We start from the raw sequence: 19,476 nt of genomic DNA on the forward strand, positions 1-19,476 counted from the left end.
TCGGAGACCTCTCAGCAGGAATGCCTATGCCTTTGTCCAGGATGACACCTGCATTAGGTGAGATCCAGCTGGGAAGAGCTCCTCTCCTTCCCAACACAGGGAATCGAATCTCAGAGAGTCATTTGGTTATGCAGGTATTGGAAGAGCTGAGAAAGCAAATGAGATGACGGAGCAGGGAACCATTTCCACCCGTGATGGTATGAATGTCTGTCCCCTCCCAAATTCATGTTGAATTTCCAAAGCAACAGTGCTGAGAGGTGGGGCCGATGGGTCAGGTTATGTCCTCCGATGGATTACATAATTATCACAGAATTGGGTTCCATCTCCCTCCTGTCCCCTCTTGCCTTCACTCACCTGTGGACCCCCTATTTCCTCTCTTACACATGCACAATGTACCTTCTGCTATGCTGTAAAATGGCAAGAGACCCTCATCAGATCATGTACTTTCCAGCCCCCCAGAACTGTGGGATAATTTTGTTCCCTTTATAAATTACCCATTCTGTTTTCAACAGAAAACTGACTCAGACAGCACCCTATGGTGAGAGACAGAATCCAGAGCTAGGAGATAGTCACTGCCGAGATGGACAGGATACTTTCCAAGGCAGAGAGAGAAGAAGGGAGGAAGACCTGTCTTCCCCTAACCCTCTAGTTCTTACCAGCATCTTCCATGGGTGAGACCCACCCAGATCCAGAAGATAACAGCTTTTCCCTATTATACTCCTATAAAAAAAGATAATAGGCTAAACATCAACTAGGAAATGTTATAAAGCAAAATCTGAAAAAGGCACAAAATTTTTTTAGACAGTTAAGATGATTGTAAACTTGTACCAGTTGAGGATGGGACTGGCTACATGTATTAGCTTCTGACCAAAATGGTGTTCTAACCAAATGGTCCTGTTGGACAACTTGATTCAGACCATTTCATCTGTCACCAAAAAGATTCAACACTAATGGTAGGTGACCTCTGTTTGCCAGGGACTCACCCCACCACTGGATTCTTAGGGTGTAAAACTTCCGCCTTGAAACAGAACTCACCTAAACCAACCAGTAACACAGGAAAGCAGGGGCCAAGCTGCCCTTATTTCCTTAAAGCAGTGAAGAGTGGCCTTCAAAGTGCTCAGCCAGCAGCCTCAGCCTCACCTGGGAGCTTGTCAGAAATGCAAATTCTCAGACCCAGGTGGATTCCTTATGACCCAGGGTGCACTGTACTTCTGTGTGTCTACCAGGATGCTCCTTCCACACACGACACACACGGCCTTTGTTCAGTAATGAGTTGCATCTCATCTGCTCCAGGAAGGAGTCTATTCCCAGGAATAGGGGCAGAGCTTCTCAGACCTTTCCCTAATATAGTCCCCCCGGGGCACAAGAGGACCTGGCAGCTTGGCAAGTGTCCAGAAGGCTGATCACAAGCTACTAGCAGAACCAGACATTTCTGTTTAGCTTCTGTTTCATTTTCCCTTTTCACACACAGCATTCTGAATTTAGTTACTAATATTAGGCTTCTTCCCCCAAACCCTTCACATTGGGCCATGTTTCTTTTATGATTCTCTTTGCCTCCCAGTTTATGGTCGCACACCTTCATCCACAAGATGGGGCTCTGAGCTCAACTCTCCTTGTGGGTTGCCCACAGGGCCTGGGAGAAACACAGGGTCAGCCACAGGAGAGGCACAGCCTCGTGGACAGGGCCAGAGGAGTCACATCTAACCTGGGGAGGAGCTGGACTGGACACCCCACAGGCTCCTTCCTCTCTCAGCCGTTTCCACAGAATGATCGTCCACACGCACAGGTGGCAGGGAACAACCCAGATCTCCTATCCGGAGGTTTGATGAGCAGCCATCATGTGAAAAGAGGCGAAGCCTGTGTAGAGCTATTAGACCCTTTTGCCCCCGGCAGAGTCTACCCAGTCTACAGAATAACTCCCACCCCCCAGCTGCCCACACTGCAGAAGGCTCTGCCAGATAGAACAGCCACAGCCACCAGGACTTAAAGGTGACAGCAACTATCCAAAATATTTGCCACATAACTTGTGGCAAAGTACCCATGGTATTTATGCCATAATTCATTCTAAGGCCTTCCCAGTACCAAGTTTCTTCCTTGAAATTAGATTAAAATAAGCACTATATACTGCCATCTTGTGGTTAATAGATGAAATTACACCTATAAAATTCTGAGCGTGAGTCTAGAGAAACCAGTTCCCTTTTGCAAAAACTTCTGGGGCACAAGCTTAGGGTTAGGGTTAGGGTTAAGGTTAGGGTTAGGCCTCTAAATGGCTCCTTCCCAGCAGGTTCAGGAAGCCTTTCACCAAGAAACGCCCATGTCAACCCAGGTGTGACACCCTCAGAAATTTTCCTTTGACTTTTGAAAACACTTTACACGGTTTCCTATTAAAATGCCAGTGTCCCACAGGTCCAGCTCTGGAATGCACTGGGAGCCCTCGCCCCCAGTAGCCAGCACCTCTCCCAGTCCATTGCTCGCAGGGATAGGGCTCCAGCAGATGGCACCCCTCCACTCTGAGACCCTTTTCCCTCCCAGGGACTTTGCTGTTACACACACCTGGCCTCGTCTCGGGGTTCCTCCTGGCAAAAACACTAAAGAGACTTGTACCAAAGAGCTGCACCCCTGAAGGAATGTGGCAGAGAATGGACTCCACGGGGAGGACAAAGGAGAGCTTGTTCCGTTGGGTCAGGGTCATGGCTTAGGGTGAGTGTGGACTTGGAACCCAAGAGACCTCAGCAGTGTTTTCATGAACAAGTTTACAACCACTGAGCAGAATCCCCACCTGTGAAAGGGCAGTACTGATTCTTTCTTCAGTGCCGACCCCGGGATTCACTGAAATGATATGTAAATCTAGTCAAAGAATGAGCAGTAGTTCTCCTTTCCCACTTTGCCATTTAGATTGTTAGGTTGGAAAGAGATTTTTTGATATCATCAACCCATTTTGCAGATAAAGAAACTGAGGGATCAAGAGATTGAACAATTTTCCTGCATCCATGCCATTGGTGATGGGTTGTGACTAGGATTGGTCTTCTGACACCTGGGCTTGGACTTGGCCTGGCTGTTTGCCCAAACACCACATCATTCCATTAGTTTGGGTTATAAAACTACTCTGACGATAAGAACTATCATCTTGATCATGGTTTTTCCCAAAGTAGTCCACAAAACATATATTCCATTGGTTGCTAATAAGTTTATTAGGAAAAAGTTTCTGTGCTCAAGTAATTTTAAGAAATATTGGGTTAAACAAAATGAAATTGTTCTTTTTCCTAACTGGGAATGCATTTGTATTTACTCTCTGCTATTCCCAAACCTATTTGAACAGGAAACCCCTCTTGGGGGTACCTATGAATACATCTCCTTAAAAAAAATATTCCCAAATCTAGGTGACACTAATACAATGACACATCAACAGTTGAGAATATATAAGATGGATTATTTAATGGTGCTAATAATAAAAGTCTTTGGATGATCTTTCAAGTTCCCCCAGAATAACAAAGGCTCCTCCCCTTTAGCAGAAAAGTAAACACACCAGAGAAATTTATCCCAGTAAGTTGTCAAAACCTGCCCAGAAAGGAAGGAAACAGAATGGGTAGAGGAGAGTTTGTTTTCTAGTCCCCTCTCACCTATAGATTCAGAACTATCTATGAAGATGGGCAGGCAGAGTAATTTCTTCTATAAAGAGAGCTCCTAGCACCTGCTGCTTATTTTCATTCATTCTTCTTATGTCAGGAGCTTGAATTCAGTAGTGACTGACTAAATATTTGTCGACTTTGCCTGCTGGCCAAGTTCGGGGAAATCCTGGATTATGTTTTCTAAACATTAGCAAGTTGATTTTTCAAGATGGAGTCCAAATTGAATGTTCCGTTTTATTATACCTCCCTTGCAAATGCTCCTGTAACTTAAAGTTGAATGACTCCCCGGCAGCTGCTCTAAAGTCTCATTTAACAGAACCCTTGAAGCAGACTGTCCATAACCCTAGGAATTGTGCCACAGTGTGTTAGCTGTTTCCCAAGCTGGGAAGGGGGAACCACAGCCTCTCTGATCCCTCTTAACTCGTGCATTTGGCTTATAGTTTTGAACCATTGGGTCGCGTGAGATTGGATCATGGAAAGGAATAGACCCTGTGATGGAGTAAGTTATAAAATCTGGCATGCATCCCCGGTTCATTCCCAGCTGTCACTCACCAGTCATGATTTCTCTTCATTTGACTGATGAGGATAAAGAGCTCCTGGGAGCCGGGCTCTGACTGGGAGGGACATTGCCTACAGGAGCTTGTGTGCCTTAGGAAGGCAAACAGCTGACACACACCAAAGCACTGGAGTGTGAGTCTGTTTTTGTCAGCATTTTCATCACTGTGACCAAAAGACAGTGTAGGGGAGAAGAAGTTTATTGGGGCTCACAGTTTCAGAGGTCCCAGTCCCTGGATGGCCAACTCCATTGCTCTGAGCCCGAGTTGAGGCAACACACCTGGAAGGGCACAGGGGAGGAAGGCAGCTCAGGACAGGCAACAAGGAGGCAGAGGGAGCTCTACTCACCAGGAACAAAATATAAACACCAGAGTCCCGCCCGCAGTGCCCTATCTCCTCCAGCCACACCCTACCCACCTTTGCTCCCCACCCAGTTAATCCGTTTTGGTGGATTAATCCACTGATCAGGCCACAACTCCTAATCTAATCATCTCACCTCTGAAAATGTTTTCATTGCTTCTGGGGACACCTCATATCTAATCCATAACAGAGTGCCTCTCTGAGATAAAGTGGTGGATGGGTGCAATATTCTTTATGTGCCTCCAGAGATCCAGGGCCTGGGACCTTATGTTGAGCCAGGGGCCTCTGTACAGTCACAGGACGACACCTGTGTGGACTGCAAAAGATCAGTGGGCTTTTGATGGACTCTTTCCCAAGCCCTTGCTCCACGGCCTTCTTTATACAGAATATTTTAATATCAGTGACTTCTTGGAGGAATCCTAGCCCAGGGACAAACAAACAGAATAAGAACTGCTCTTAGACTATTAGATGTGTGTGTGTACGCACGTGCGTGTGTGTTTGTTTACCTTTTAACTTTTTATTTTGACATGATTTCAAACTGAAAAGCTTCAAGAAAAAAAAATATAAAAAATCCCATGCACCCTCCATGCCGAGCTCCTAAATATAAACATTTACCTCTTTTGTTTTATTCTTCTCTCTGTCTACACACTCTCTCTTAACACGCACATACGTGCTTTTTTTTTTTTCTGGATCCTTTTAATGAGTTATAGATATTATGATCCTTTGCCACTAAATACCTCACTGTTTTTTTCCTAAAAACAAGAACGTTCTTTGATATAGCCTTAATACAATGGTCAAAATCAGGAAATTGGCTGATACGGTACTGTTACCTGATCTGCAGACTTTATTCACACTTCTCCCACTTGTGCTAATAGTGAACTTTTAGCAAGAAGATTGTGTAGTGCATTCAGTTATCATATCTCCTGTAATTCTCTTTATTTTTTCATAAGGCTACACTTTCTTTTTCCCTTTGGCAGTACCAAGGATGGAACCCAGGGCCTCACACATGGTAGGAAAGAGCTCTACCCCTGAGGTCCGCGCTCAGCCAACATGACTTTGTTAAGGAGCACTAAGCAGAGTACTGACAGCTGTCTCGATCCATGGTAGAGATACCATTGCAGCCTTGAGCATGGGCAGGGAGATCCTTTGAGACTGAACATCCTGTTCTCCTCAAACTTTCACCCACTGGTCCCCGCGTTCATCCATGGTTCTCACTTTCATCAGTTATTACGATGATGATCATCGAATGGCAGTTGTTCTAGTCCTTTCTTCCTTGTATGTTTGTTGGCTGACTTTCTACTTGTAAAGCTTTCCCTCCCCCCATTTCTACTTATCTCAGTGCCCTTGTGATCATTCAACGGGCTGTAGTCCTTTATATTAGTAGTATTGATTTTGATGCTCTAATGGTTCCAGACATGGCCAGTAGAAGCCCATGAGCTGACTCTCGGATCTTTTTACCTTGACCCTGTCATTCTTCAAGATCACTATTTAAAAGCAGCTCTTTCTGGGTGGGTTGAGCCTTTTTCTATATTCCTTGACTTCCTGATGAATACTCAGGCAATTCCTCTGCCTGGTTAGAAAATTCCTGGCTCTCCCTGGTCTCCCCCCCACTCCAATGTCCCCATTGCAAAACAGGATTTTCCTACCAGGAGCTCCATAAGTAACTGATGTGAATTAGCATGGCCATCTTCAAACACAGGACTATTTCATTTCAGCCAAATACTCAGGAAAGAGTCACACCCCGACCCTGCACTCCAGGAGCAGGCGGGCGCCAGCAGCCCACAGACACAGTCACCCTAATGGTGTTTGTTTTTCCCCTGTGTAAACCAAGCGATGATTGCAAAGGATTTGCCCTTTGCTTCCCTGTTGCTTTCCCAAAGAGAAAGCAAATTTTGATTCTGCTTAGCAATAAAGGGCACCCAACGACTCCGTTCTTAACTTTAGGCTAGCCGTTGCTAAAAGGAGAGCAGAGTAGGAAGCTCACAAACGGGTCCTTTGGGGCTCAAGCTTACTTCAAAGGAGTGGGTATTTTTGCCACCACCGTGTTCTCAGGTAGGATGAGGAGTATATTCCTCATTGCATCTGGAAGTAGGAGAAACTTCTTGCTAAAAGGAAGATGTGGATGTAGGAGTGACCTATGAAAGGGGAAATGAATTGAATTTGATTTGACACATCGTATAAGGAAGAATGATTGTAGATACGGGCATGCTGGGGCCAGGTGTGAATACATTAGTCCCCACCCTGCTCACCAGCTGGTCACACAACCTTGGACGTTAAAGCCTGTGAAGAGAAGGAATGTCTCTGGGGAAGGAAAACACGGGGTGGTGAGAGAGGGCAGAAACTGGAACCAGGAAGAGGCTGTCCCCACCTAGCTGCAAAGGCACAGAAGCATGGCCCGCAGGTATGGAGCAGGTCTGCAGGAAGCCCATGTGGTATGCCCTTCAGGGGGGGTGTGGGGGAGAAACCAGACTGAAACTGACCCTGAAAGGAGGAAAACTTTCTGAACAGCTTGGGATTGCATGGCTTCGAAAAGCAATACAGACCTTGTGGTTTTCCAAGGTAGGAGGGAGCCTGAAAGCCATAGGTAATGATAAGAAGCAGGGAAGAGGTGGGTTTTGAATTAGGCTGATAAGTCCTAGCAGCATATTTTGGTGCAAGTTGCTCTATGGCCTCGGCCCCAGCAGCAGAAAGTAGGGAACAGGCTTTCTAACCTGGGTCTCTCTAGTTCCCAGGTCCATCTTGCTCAGCCTCTAGGGAACTGGGAAGGGGAGGTGAGGCAGATGTGGTTCAAGATGCACTGCCCTCTCCCCTCCTCTCCTGCCCTCCCTCCTCCTCTCCTGCCCTCCCTTCTCCTCTCCTGCCCTCCCTCCCTCCTTCCTTTCTTCCCCAGGTACAGCTTTTGAACCCACTACTATTAATATTTTATGATTGATATTTTGTGATTAATATTTTATGATTGCTTCAGTCACATGATTATCTAAGTCCCCTCTTTCCTTTTCTTTGAATTTTTCTTTACTAGCTATCCTCCTGCCTTTAAAAAAATAATAATAATTAATTAATTAGGTCCAAGACAAACAAAGGTACTTGGAAAGGGTTGGGAATTCAGAGCTGGTTGTGGAGCTCCAGGGCAGGAGTAGAGAAGGGGAGGAGTCGGGGGAGGGAAAGAGATGCAAGTGTTACTCTTTAATCTGTCCTGTTTATCCAGGTGAGCTGTGAATTACTAGCAGGAAATAGGGACCTGGGGGGGGGGGCGGGGGGGCTGCAGCTGGGAACACAACCTCAGGCTTTGAAAATGGGTATTTTAATTGAGAGTGCTCTGGAAAAGTGCAAGGTTGTACACATATATTCCTAGCTCAGCTCCCCGGTGATTTTTCTCTCTCTCTGCAACCACAACCATCTTCACACTTGAGGTTCATGTCTTTCAATTGGCGTCACAGTTGATAGATATGTATCACGTGGCCCTCATTCCAGAAGCAAAGCTACTTGGCAGTGTTGATGCTGTAGCTTGTATGCATATGTCACAGCAGCTGAGTCACATCTTCCATGGGGGCAAGGCTTGCATGTTTTTAAAATTGCTGAATATGCTGTATCCATACAAGGCTAGGTAATATACTGGTCTTTGCTTATTCTGACTACGAACTTATGTATCCCCCAACAACACTGTGGGGGATGAAGTGACTGAGGCCCAAAGGTACACAGTGAGTAGGGTGCAAAGCTGGGCTGGGAACCAGGTTTTCTTTCTCCAGAGCTTGCCCTCATAACTCCTGAGTGACATGGTTGGCACAAACTGAAAATGTCTCCATTGGTCATAGAGAAACAAAATGCTTACAAGTCTTGCTCTCCATTTTAAGCCACATCTATTAGAAACCCCAAAATATTTTACTAACTGTCCCCAGAATGTGAGATGCTATCCTAAGTGCTAAGGGATTGGGCATGAGAAAGCACTTCCCTCATTGAGCTAATTTCCTCCTGAAAAGATGGATCAGAATCACATCTAAACAAAATGTCCAGTAGTAGCATTGGACATGCTGGGAAGAAAAATGAAGGACAATCAGAAAGACAATCAGAGTGACAAGAAATGGAGGGTAGGTGGCCCAGTGAAATCTTTTATAGATTTGTTAGCCTTCCCAAGAAGACTTCCGCAAGGGATTCGGTGCTCAAGATCGCAGTGACTTGGGTATGTGGTCGTTTTCTGGATACTTGAAAAGTTACTAAAAGATGAGAGGGTTAAAAGCAACAGAAGTTCATCCTCATGCTGGAATGAACTCACAGTACTAGAGCAGCCAGAAGTCTTGAAATTGGTATCACTGGGCTGAAATTAAGGGCCACACTCTTTCTGAGGTTCCAGGGTGAATTTGTTCCTTGTCTCTGTGACCAAATCCCCACCTTCCTCTCAAAAGCATTTGTAATTGTCTTTTGAGTCCACCCAGCTCATTGAGCAAGTTTCCACATCTCAAGATTTATCACTTCAGCACATCAGCAAAGACTTTTTTTTGCCATGAAAGGTGACATTCCCATACTCCAGGAATGGGGATGCGGATATCTTTCAGGGAGACGGTTTTCACCCTACTACAGGATGGTGTTTATGGATTTAATTTTTCAGTGCAGTAATCTAGTTCCCTGTGACCAACCAACCAATCTATGCTTCTTAAAAATTAAAATTAAAAAAAAAACAACATGTCTTTTGATGCAAAGATTTGTGCTGTAGCATCCTCAGGAATCCATCCACAACTGAAAAGGGGAGGAGAAAGACCAGCGAGGCAGCACCAGCCCACAAATGAGCCCTCTTCCTAGTGAGTGTATCTTTAAAGACAAGGGCCTGGGGCTGTGGGTGGTGCTGTCCAAAGGCTGTAGATAATGGAAACGAAGAATAACTTAGAGATCCTTGAACACTGATTTTTAGGGTTTTCGGAGCAGACCAAAATGGCCAGTTTTACATGAAGAGAAGATTTGGTTCAGAGGGAAAGGATGGAGTGAATCCAGTTTGGGAAGGAGCTAGGGACAGTGGGCCGGTGGGCAACAAGTCCAGTTTTACCAGGAAGCCCCCAGGGGGAATGTCTATGACCTGAGAAAGAATAGAGTAATGAATCCCAGCTGGGATGTCATCAATGAGCTGTGGAGGAGGACTGTTCACCTCATAGGACAGAAAGCTAGAGTGGAGGAGGAGGATCCAGGGACCCAACTAACTCTTTAATGCCACACCCCACAGTGACCTGACTTCTTCCCTCTAGGACCCATCTAAAGCTTCCATCACCAATAGTGCCACAGGCTGGAGAACAAAGCTTCACATATGGGCCTCTGGGAGCCATTTAAGATCCAAACTACTAGCCAGGCATGGTGGTGCCTGCCTGTCATCCCAGCAGTTCAGGAGGCTGAGGCAAGAGGATAACAAGTTCAAAGCCAGCCTCAGCAAAAGCCAGGCACTCAGCATCTCAGTGAGACCCTGACTCTAAATAAAATACAAAATAGGGATGGGGATGTGGCTCAGTGGTCAAGTGCCCATGAGTTCAATCCTAGACTACACCCCCCCCCAAAAAAAAAAAGATCCAAACTACTACAGCACCCTTTCATGCTAGAGGAACTGACCTCTGGCAAGGAGCCCTCTCAAAACCTCTTCTGCCTCCTGTTTCTGCACAGTGGCCTTTACCTCAGTAAGATCCTTGTGTCCTCCATAAAAGGCACTGGACTAGACAAAGACACAGGTCCCTTCTCTCTGTGGCATTGTTCCATGCACATGTCCCTCATCGGTAAAATGGGGATGGAATGAACAACTCATAGTGTTAGGAAAGGGTCAGGCACAGAGGCAAGTGTTAGCACCGTCTGGGAACTTTGAATGGGTGATTTCAAAGACATGGAGTTACTCTGAGGAACCAGCGCCTTCCCTCATCAATGTGTTATCATTTTGCCACAATTTTCAGCTTTTTAAATTTTGAGCATCTAAGAAGGACAAACAAACTTACTCCTACTCACGTGTCGTTCATAATGTTCTCTCCCTTCTACACTTTCTTTTCCAGATGGTAACAAAAAAATAATCCAGATGGGGTGCAGGTGCTGTAAAATGATACAAAGGTAAAGTTGAACAAAGACTTCTTCTAAATGGAGGGATTTTTGATCATCATGAAGCTGCTTTCAAAAACCATGTATATAACATCAATTCAAAAATAATGAAAATAAAGAACATGCGTGTATTCGGTGCCTTGGGGCATGATCGACATTGCCAATGCCTCACGTGTAAGGCTCTGTTTGGGTGACACTTAGAGGAAATGTGGCCTAAATTTTTAAGCTTTTCTTGCTCACTGCTTAAAACATGCTGGGAACATCATCATTCTCTGAGACTTAAATTTGGTTTGGGCTCAACTGACATGAGAGAATGTCAGTAAAAGAAAGCTTGAGTTTCAGAGGATACCTGAAACAGCATCATTAAAAATGAATCCCCCAGACCCACAAGGTACCTATAATTTTGTTCATAATAAATTTCATAAATTTTTATGTAATATTAACTGTCAGGGGGAACAAATTAAATGAAGATCTTGCTTCCTTAACAAATAACACTGCTTTTGCTCAATTCCAAACACATATAAATTTGACTCCTCTGTCATTATTGGATGTTTGGAGTTTTTAAAAAATATTTATTAAAAGTCCAGTCAGTCCTCCACATTCCTGGCTTCTATGCCCCCGGAGTCAACCAACCACTCATCAAAAATATTCAGAAAAAAATGACATCTATATTGAACTGTACAGACTTTTTTCTTGTTACTTCCTAAAAAGTCTAGTCAAAACTATCTGCATAGCATTTATGTTGTGTTAGGAATAATAAGTAATCTTGAGGTGATTTGAAGTAAAAGGGAGGCCACATGCAAATGTAGGCCAGATGCAAATACAATACCATTTTATATGAGAGAAGAGCATCCAAGGATTTTGGTATCCAGGGGGGTCCTGGAACCACTCCCCCAGTAGACCCTGAGGAACAAAGTTTGTTTTTTTTTAATGCCACTATAATCTTCATACTTATCATTTTAATGACTACATAAAATCCCATCAGGGAGATAAACCATCAATAAGATACTTAACCCCTTATTTTCGATTTGTGGACATTTGTTGTATCTACTTTTTTTTTAAAGATTTTTTTTTTAAATGGACACAATATCTTTACTTATTTTATTTATTTTTATGTGGTGCTGAGAATCAAACCCAGTGCCTCACACGTGCGAGGCGAGCGCTCTACCACTGAGCTACAACCCCAGCCCCTGTTGTATCTACTTTTTTATTTTAAAATTTCACAAATCACTTTGTAGTCTACCACTCGCCTCCTTCGGGAACTCTGGTTAAACTTTCCTACTAAGGGTAGCATAATTTTTATACCAACTATATCTATTAGAGTTAGACCCACTTATCTGGGGTTAAAAGTATAATCACAAGAACTAGTTCACGCCCCACTCCTCCGTTAGGGTACAAACTGACTGATTCTGCTCTTTTCGCCCCCAGCTATCTCTTCGATCCTGTTCCAGTGGCCTCCCCGGGCTACATCAATGAAGTCAGCAGCTGCAAGTTGGATGAAGATGACCCTGTGAAATTCAAAAGCAATCAGAGCAGCGAGATCCTGGTGCATAAAAATGTCCTTGCAAGTGAGGGCTTCAAGAGGTCGGAGGGTAGAGGCCAGAGAGCAGGTCCCCAAGAGCCCTGCTGGCCTCACCAAGAGCCGCTCCCGCAGGAGGATGCAGGAGGTGGACGCTGGGAGGAGAAGCCTGGCAGTGCAGTCAATGGCATGGGCCCCACTGCAGCTCTGCAGCCCACCAGGAACCCCAGGTCCCACCAGAGGGACAAGGGCTCCAGGGCCAGTCCTACAGACAGTGTGCACCCCACTCAACCCTTCCTTGAAGGAGGGGACACCAGGAAACAGGACTGTGTGCTGCCAGCCTTGGAAAAGACCCAAGTCGTCCAAAGTGGGGACTTTGAAGTTCCTTCTAAGGTGGAAAGTTTTGCCTTGGAAGTACAAGGTCACGACCTCCAGATACCAACCCCGGATTACCCTCAGCTGTGGGGCACAGCCGTACACAATGTGGATCATGAAGAAAAGGATTATCTTTTCAAGAACCCCAAGAAGGATGAGCCTCTGGCGGGAATTCTTCCCAGGGTGGGCGAGCACGGTTTGAACATGCCCTTCCCCGGGAGGAGAAGCTGGGACTCGTTAAATGAGGCGGTGACCACGGAAGTTCTAAGCGTCTACTTTAAAGAGGAGGGTCCTATCACACCTGTGGTCAATTCCAGAATTGAACAGGAGGAAACGGATGGTTCTGATGGAAACAGGGATGGGGAGGTGGTGGACGAGGATGCGGCAGTGGCAGAAGCCCTTGCAGCATTAGAAGCTGCTACTGCAGGAGAAGACTTGGATGAGGCAGATTAGAGGAGGGAAATGGTGCAGGCAAGAAAGCTAGTGTCATGCTGAGCAAGTGGAGATGCATTTGCTCCTTGGACGTGCAGCTGATCCTTCTGCCAGCATACCCGGGTACAGCTGGCCAGGTGTTCACATCCAGCACCTGTTCCAGGGGTCAGCATTGTGCCATGCCACCTGCAAAATATTTGGAGCATCACTCTGTGTAAATAAGCTATCATTGAGGACACTAAAATAAAAATCAGAGTGGGCTTCTGTATCCACATCCACAACAAATGCAGATATTAAATAGCTGTTTGCTAGACCTCCATGGTCTCCAGAACATCTGGCACAGATGTCCATGAGGATGCTCTGAAATGCCAACAAAGGCACACAAGCATGGAGCATTCTGTCCAACTGCAGATTCTTGACCCTACTTTCGATTGCCAAACATTGTACCCCACCCAGAAAAGGTAGCTATCTGCTTAAAGTGTCTACGGTGTCCCCAGAGCATGGCTTAACTTCAGGGACAAACACCCAGGGAACTAATAACTGACCCCTTGTTGGATGGTGAGTTAAGCTCGGCAGCTCTCAGGTGAGCTGAGCCAACCAGCAAACACGTGGGTAGGCATCAGCCGTCATCTTAACACACCTTGGACCTTAACTTTTTTACATTATTACTTTTTAATCTCCTTTGGGATTGGGGAAGATGGCCAAAATAATTCTTAAATTTTGTCATATTTGTGTTTTAAGTTTATGAGTTTTGGAACAGCAAAGCCATATAAGGAATATTTTTATGCCATTAAACTGATTCTGAATAAAATAGACATCATGCGTGTCTCTCTGTCTTGACTCAAAGGAGGGTCTAACTTTCCCAGACTGAGTATCACTGAGTGACTATCTCTTTCAACTTGACTGTAAAGTTACAGTCAAGGAAGAGACCAAGTTGATTTATAGTGCCTGGATTTGGCTCTCCGTTCCTCAAGTTCAAACTCTGGATACTCTGATGACCTGCGTGATATGACCTTAAAATGAGCAAGTGCACTCTAGGTTTCAGCCTTCTGATTTATAAGAACAAGAACAGCATTCTGACACTGTGCCTTGGAGAATTTAGAGAGGTTAAGGATGGTCAAAACTATCTAGAAAAATATTAACCTAGAATATGTTTTGATTTGGTCTTTTGTAACATGGGCCCTGCCACTAAACTCTTTTCTCTTTGCCCGTCTGTTAATGGAAAATATAATAATAATATGTATTGTAAAAATTATTGGGCAAGTCGGGCTGGGGTTCTGTCTCAACGGTAGAGCGCTTGCCTAGCATGTGTGAGGCACTGGGTTCAATTCTCAGCACCACATATAAATAAATAAATAAAATAAAGGTCCATTGACAACTGAAAAAAAAAAGATTAGGCAAGTGTTTAGTATAGTGCCCGGCACACAGTAGGCACTCAAAAAATGATATCTTATTAGCTAAAAGTAAATTCTTTTAAAAATCTTTTATATCCTCACAACTGAAAACTCTAATACTATGAAGGATTTATAACATCACTGCTTTATTTTAGTAATTACTCACCATAAAACACAATTTCTGAGCCTTCCAGCACCTTTAAGGATGACACGCTTACCAATGCCTAGCGAGCGGCCATATCTGGGTTGTTTGGAGTTGCAATGACAAGCCACCTCCACATATGAGGCCTCTCAGAACCCTTAACGGGTAAACTATCGACCTTGTGAATTGCGTTGAAGGTGTATGCTGCTGGATTTATTACACCAAATGTTTAATATTTCAGAGTGTACATGATTTCAACTCTTTCCCAAGTTCATCAGTTGGAATTATGTTCAGCTGCATGGGATAAATGGCTTCTAAAAGCAGAGGTTTCTAAAAAAAAAAAAAAAAAAAAAATTCTGGGGCTAGCAGTCCAGGCTGGTGGAGCATCCTGTGCATCGGTGATCCATGTTCCTTCCAGCAACTTGGCTTCTTTTCGGTCCAAAATGTGAGGGCAATCTGGCTGTGACAGATGTCACTCCATTGATCACCAGGGTAACATTCAGCTGATCTGGCTGGCCAGGCGGGTGTCCCCTTCCACCCTCACCACTCCATGTGTGTCCCTCCCAAAGATGTGGGCTCAGCCAAAGAGGACAAACTTCCCCAATAGATAGAGGAGGACCATTCTTCTATCAAGGGTATACAAATAGCTGCACTCCCCTGCTAGAACCTCCAAATAAGCTCTGCAAATGACCTGCCTCTCCATGATTCAAATTGGTCCATGCTTATGGTTTCCTCATTGTCCAAAATGGCGGCTATGGCTCCAAGTCATTACATTTGCTTTCCATACAGGAAAGAATAAAGGGATCAAAGATCACACTCTCTTTCTATTAAGAACCTCCCCAAAGTATAATTCAACCCTTCCACTTTTACTTCATTGGTCAACATCTGGCCACTTGGCCACATCTAACTGCAAAAGAGGAAAGTCATCAGCCCAGTTGTGTACTTGGCTTTCTCAAATAAACACGGGATGTTTATTTTGTACCAAAAAGGGGGAGAGTGGATGTTGAGTTTTGAGGTGGCCAACTTAGTCTCTGCCACAGCAGATCCTCAAAACCCAAAAGCCTGGGAGAGAGCTGGTTGGAAAAAGCTGGAAGATTGTGTTCACATTGACTGTGGCATGGAAGGGACTTTAGCCTATGATTCAGGGAAGTAAGGACTGGACAGCTGCCACCATTCCCACTCCCCTCTAGCACCTCCAAAACAGATGCACCGTCCTTAGCCAGTTTCCTCACACCTCCAAAATTCAGACAAGGAAAGGAAAAGGAAGGTATTAGCCACTAAGCCTTGCCTTTTCCAGAAACACACTTCTGCACTACAAATGCATAGAATCTTATATCAGACCTGCTGCAGAGCTCCCCATAACTGACAGCTCTCTCAAATTTTATATATCTTAAAATATAAAATTATATATATATATATATATTTGTGTTTTATGATTATATATAATAGATAAATTATATGTATATGAAAATAGCATTTTGCAATACTTCAAAGAGTTAACAGATGGCTTAAAATTTCAACCTCCCCCTGCCCCAAGGCAATCCTGACCCTTTTTATCTTTACCCCAATATTCAGGCTTCCCCAAAGAACATCCAAGGAAGGTCAGATGTTTACACTGGAAGGAATTCCAGACTGGCTTCATCTCCCAGGTGGCCTCACAGCTGGCTGAGCATCCTCCCTGTGTAGTGTGTAGTGTGTAGTGTCTTCTTTTGCAGCATGGAGACACTTCTCAGAAAAGCGGTGTTGAAGACGTGACCCTTTACAAACTCCTGGACAATTTGGAAGCACTGATGCACCTGACAGTGACGCAGCAAGTGTGACCCATGCATCACCATAGTCCACCATCCTTAGCCAGTTACGGCATCACCAAATTTACCAAGTTAAATCTCAGTGTTGAATTGAGATTATTTTACTGATATAGGACATGTAGGTTCCTTGAGTTAAGAACTTATGTTGGGCTGGGGATGTGGCTCAAGCAGTAGCGCGCTTGCCTGGCATGTGTGCAGCCCGGGTTCGATCCTCAGCACCACATACAAACAAAGATGTGTGTCCGCTGAGAACGAAAAAATAAATATTAAAGAAACTCTCTTTCTCTCTCTCCCTCTCTCTAAAAAAAAAAAAAAGAACTTAGGTTTAACTTTTTACTGGGAGAAATTGCACTATCGTATAAATATGAAATTCAATGTCTTTCCTGGGTTGCCGAGGCAGACAGTAGCAAATTGTTATAACTGACAAACCAGATCCCCTGAAGAATGAAGAGAATTTTAGGTTGCCACATAGCACATGCTCATCCGTCTTGGCTATATGTCCTGTCCCTTGCTACCCCACTCTGCCTCTGTTCTCTTCCTACCTCTTTCATCAGTACCTCTAAGCAGGCCTATGAAGAATGAATGAGATGTGAGCAAAGAGATCCTGATGTCCCTAGCTTGGTCATCTGTGTGCCCTGTGTCACTGTACCAGGACCTGGCCTCCAGTCTTGAACTTAGACTTACTTTTTCACCAAAAGGGCACCTATTTGCACACATGATGGAAAATAGGGAAATTCTTCCTTTTTTTTTTTTTTCTCTCTCTCTCTCTCTAGATAAAACTTCATTTGTTTTTAAATACTCTACCCTGACCATATCTTGAAACTTGGTTCCTCGGTTTCATCACCTGTAAATTGGAGATGATGGCTGTACCTCTCCCTGCACTGTCATGAGACTTACATGACATACTAAATGGTTAGCATATATCCAGCTCGAGGTAGATGGTAAATGTCAGATGTGACTCTATTCCTGGCTAAGGTCATTGGCCACTTTCCTGAGGAGCATTCAACACACTTTGAAGTAACTGAAACTTGATTGCTACCCACGAAAGTTCTCCCGACCTCTTCTAACAATAGTAACTTCTTTTTCTTTCTTTCTTTTTTTTTTTTTTTTATTTATTTGTACCAGGGATTGAATTCAGAGTCACTTAACCACTGAGCCTCATTCCCAGCCCTTCTTATTTTTTATTTAGAAACAGGACTAAGTTGCTTAGAGCCTCACTAAGTTGCTGAGGCTGGCTTTGAAGTTGCCATCTTCCTGCCTCCACTTCCCGAGATGCTGAGATTACAGGCGTGGGCCACCATGCCCAGTGTAATTTCTAAAGTGGATAAATAAATCCTTTTCTACCCACATCAATAATTATCATCTAAAGAAAAAAATGCAACATGGGTCACTTAAAGTTTTTATTTTCATTATTATGGGATGATTGTGCTTGTTTTTTTAACATTTTTTTTTTACAATACCTTTACTTTGTTTACTTTTTATTTTTATGTGGTCGAATATAAAAAGCTCAATCTGAGGATCGAACCCGGGGCCTCACACATGCTAGGTGAGTGCTCTACTGCTGAGCCACAGCCCCAGCCTCTGGTTTGGTTTTTATTTAGCATGGCTTACTCAGAGATATTGCCTTGGGTCATAATGTTATCACTCCGAGAGTATTTTGCCTAAGATTTCTCAACTGGATCAACTTGGACATAAAAACAAATCTAGTTCTTTTAAAACTCACTGACAAGCCCATCTTCTCAGAAGCATGATAGGATAAAATTTCAGCAAACAGAAAGAGAACACACCCCCCTTATCTTGTAGATATGGGTTCATTCAACATTAGGGGGAAAAAATTTCATTCTTTCACATAAGGCTGGACAGAGCACTGGAGAACCTCAGGCTTGGTGGGTGCTGTGTGCCTCTTGTACCGGGCTCTTTCTGGTCCATGGTCAAGGTTAAAAATGTGAATGTGGCAGGAACATCTAGAACCAACTGACCAAAGTCCTATCTCACTATGGAGGGCTTGACTTGGCAACTCTGGCACTTGGCAGCTCTGAGGCCAATAGACAGATCTATGCAGTGTCCATGAGTGAGCATCAACTGTGCCCAGTGTGGGACACACGGGCTCAGGCGTGTTCCAACCACCCTGGAAGGCACGCACTGTCTTCACTCTATGGTTAGAAAACTGGAGTCCTAAGAGGTCAAGGTCACAGGTGGCCGAGGCATCGGAAGGCCAAATCTGGCTCTTACTGGGAGCTGTGACCGTAAGCGCTGGGCCAGACCAAGGGAAGGTGGTGGAAGGGATAACCCTGAGGTGATGAGGGGAGAGGGTTTGCAAGATCATTCCAGAACTGAAATCCATGTGGCCAGAACTCTGGGCACCTGAGCCAAGGCAGCTCTGGCCGTCTTGGCTGTAGGGTTGAAAGCCAGGCTGCACAACCCACGTGGCTCTGTGACTCCTCAGGAATCTGTGAATACCTGCACTAACCACGAGTCGTTTTCATTTGCTTTTTTGGCCACAAGGGATAGAACCCCAAACTAAGTAAGACGAAGGAGGAATCTCCTTGAAACGTCCACGAAATGTACTTCAGGGACAGGGGAACCAGGCTGAAAGCAGGCAGGACTCCTCCCTCCTTCTGCACGTTCCCTTCCTTTCCAGCTAGTCCCCACCGGGCCCCAAGCTGACACTTTCTCCAGCTGCAAGGAGGGGCTCCTTTGAGTCACCAGCCCATCGTGGGGATGTTCAGCTGCAGTCAGGGGAACAGGGGACCCCAGTGAGTTTTAGGAGAGGGAAGAAGGATTCCCAAAAGAGAGGGTGTCATTCCCAGAGGTACGAGCGCTGGGCTGGTGGAGGCTTGGCAGTTGACTGCCCCTGCCCCTGGACGTCTCTCTCTTCAAAACCTGGGCCCTCCTTCACTCTGTGGCTCTCCCCTGAGGACTTTCAATTCTAACTGTGGCTCAGTTCAGAATAAGAAATGTCCTAGTCCAGACAGACTCTTAGACAAAGCTGTGTGTGCTGGGCCCCTCTGTCTACTTTGATTAGCTACAGAGGGACAGATGCACACAGGCCCATTACCAAGTGCTATGGTTTGTCCCCACCCAAATGCATGCTAAAATAAATAATTAAGTCACCCAGGCATCACCCTATAAATGGGTTAGTATTTCTTGAAGGACTGGGTTATGTCTCTTCAGCTTGGATTAGGTCTCTCAGAAGTGAGTGGGA

General features: G+C 44.8%; 1 protein-coding gene across 5 annotated transcripts in view; it reads left to right on the forward strand.

Moving 5' to 3' along the window:
• Positions 1-13,742, forward strand: part of CUNH4orf19 (chromosome unknown C4orf19 homolog) — a 174,353-nt gene extending 160,611 nt beyond the window's left edge. For 2 of the 5 annotated variants that reach the window (XM_048784315.1, XM_048784316.1), the window contains exons 3-5: positions 9,253-9,337; positions 10,559-10,613; positions 12,030-13,742. In XM_048784315.1, coding sequence (XP_048640272.1) covers positions 9,322-9,337; positions 10,559-10,613; positions 12,030-12,948 — 990 coding nt within the window. In that variant the 5' untranslated portion in view covers positions 9,253-9,321 and the 3' untranslated portion in view covers positions 12,949-13,742. Of the gene's footprint in view, positions 1-6,404; positions 6,946-9,252; positions 9,338-10,558; positions 10,614-12,029 lie in introns of those variants that run through there. The other 3 variants (XM_048784317.1, XM_048784318.1, XM_015482018.2) reach the window with 2 other exon arrangements.
• The last annotated feature ends 5,734 nt before the right edge of the window (positions 13,743-19,476 follow it).

Source organism: Marmota marmota, unplaced genomic scaffold, assembly GCF_001458135.2.
Source record: "Marmota marmota marmota unplaced genomic scaffold, marMar, whole genome shotgun sequence".
NCBI lineage: Eukaryota > Metazoa > Chordata > Mammalia > Rodentia > Sciuridae > Marmota > Marmota marmota.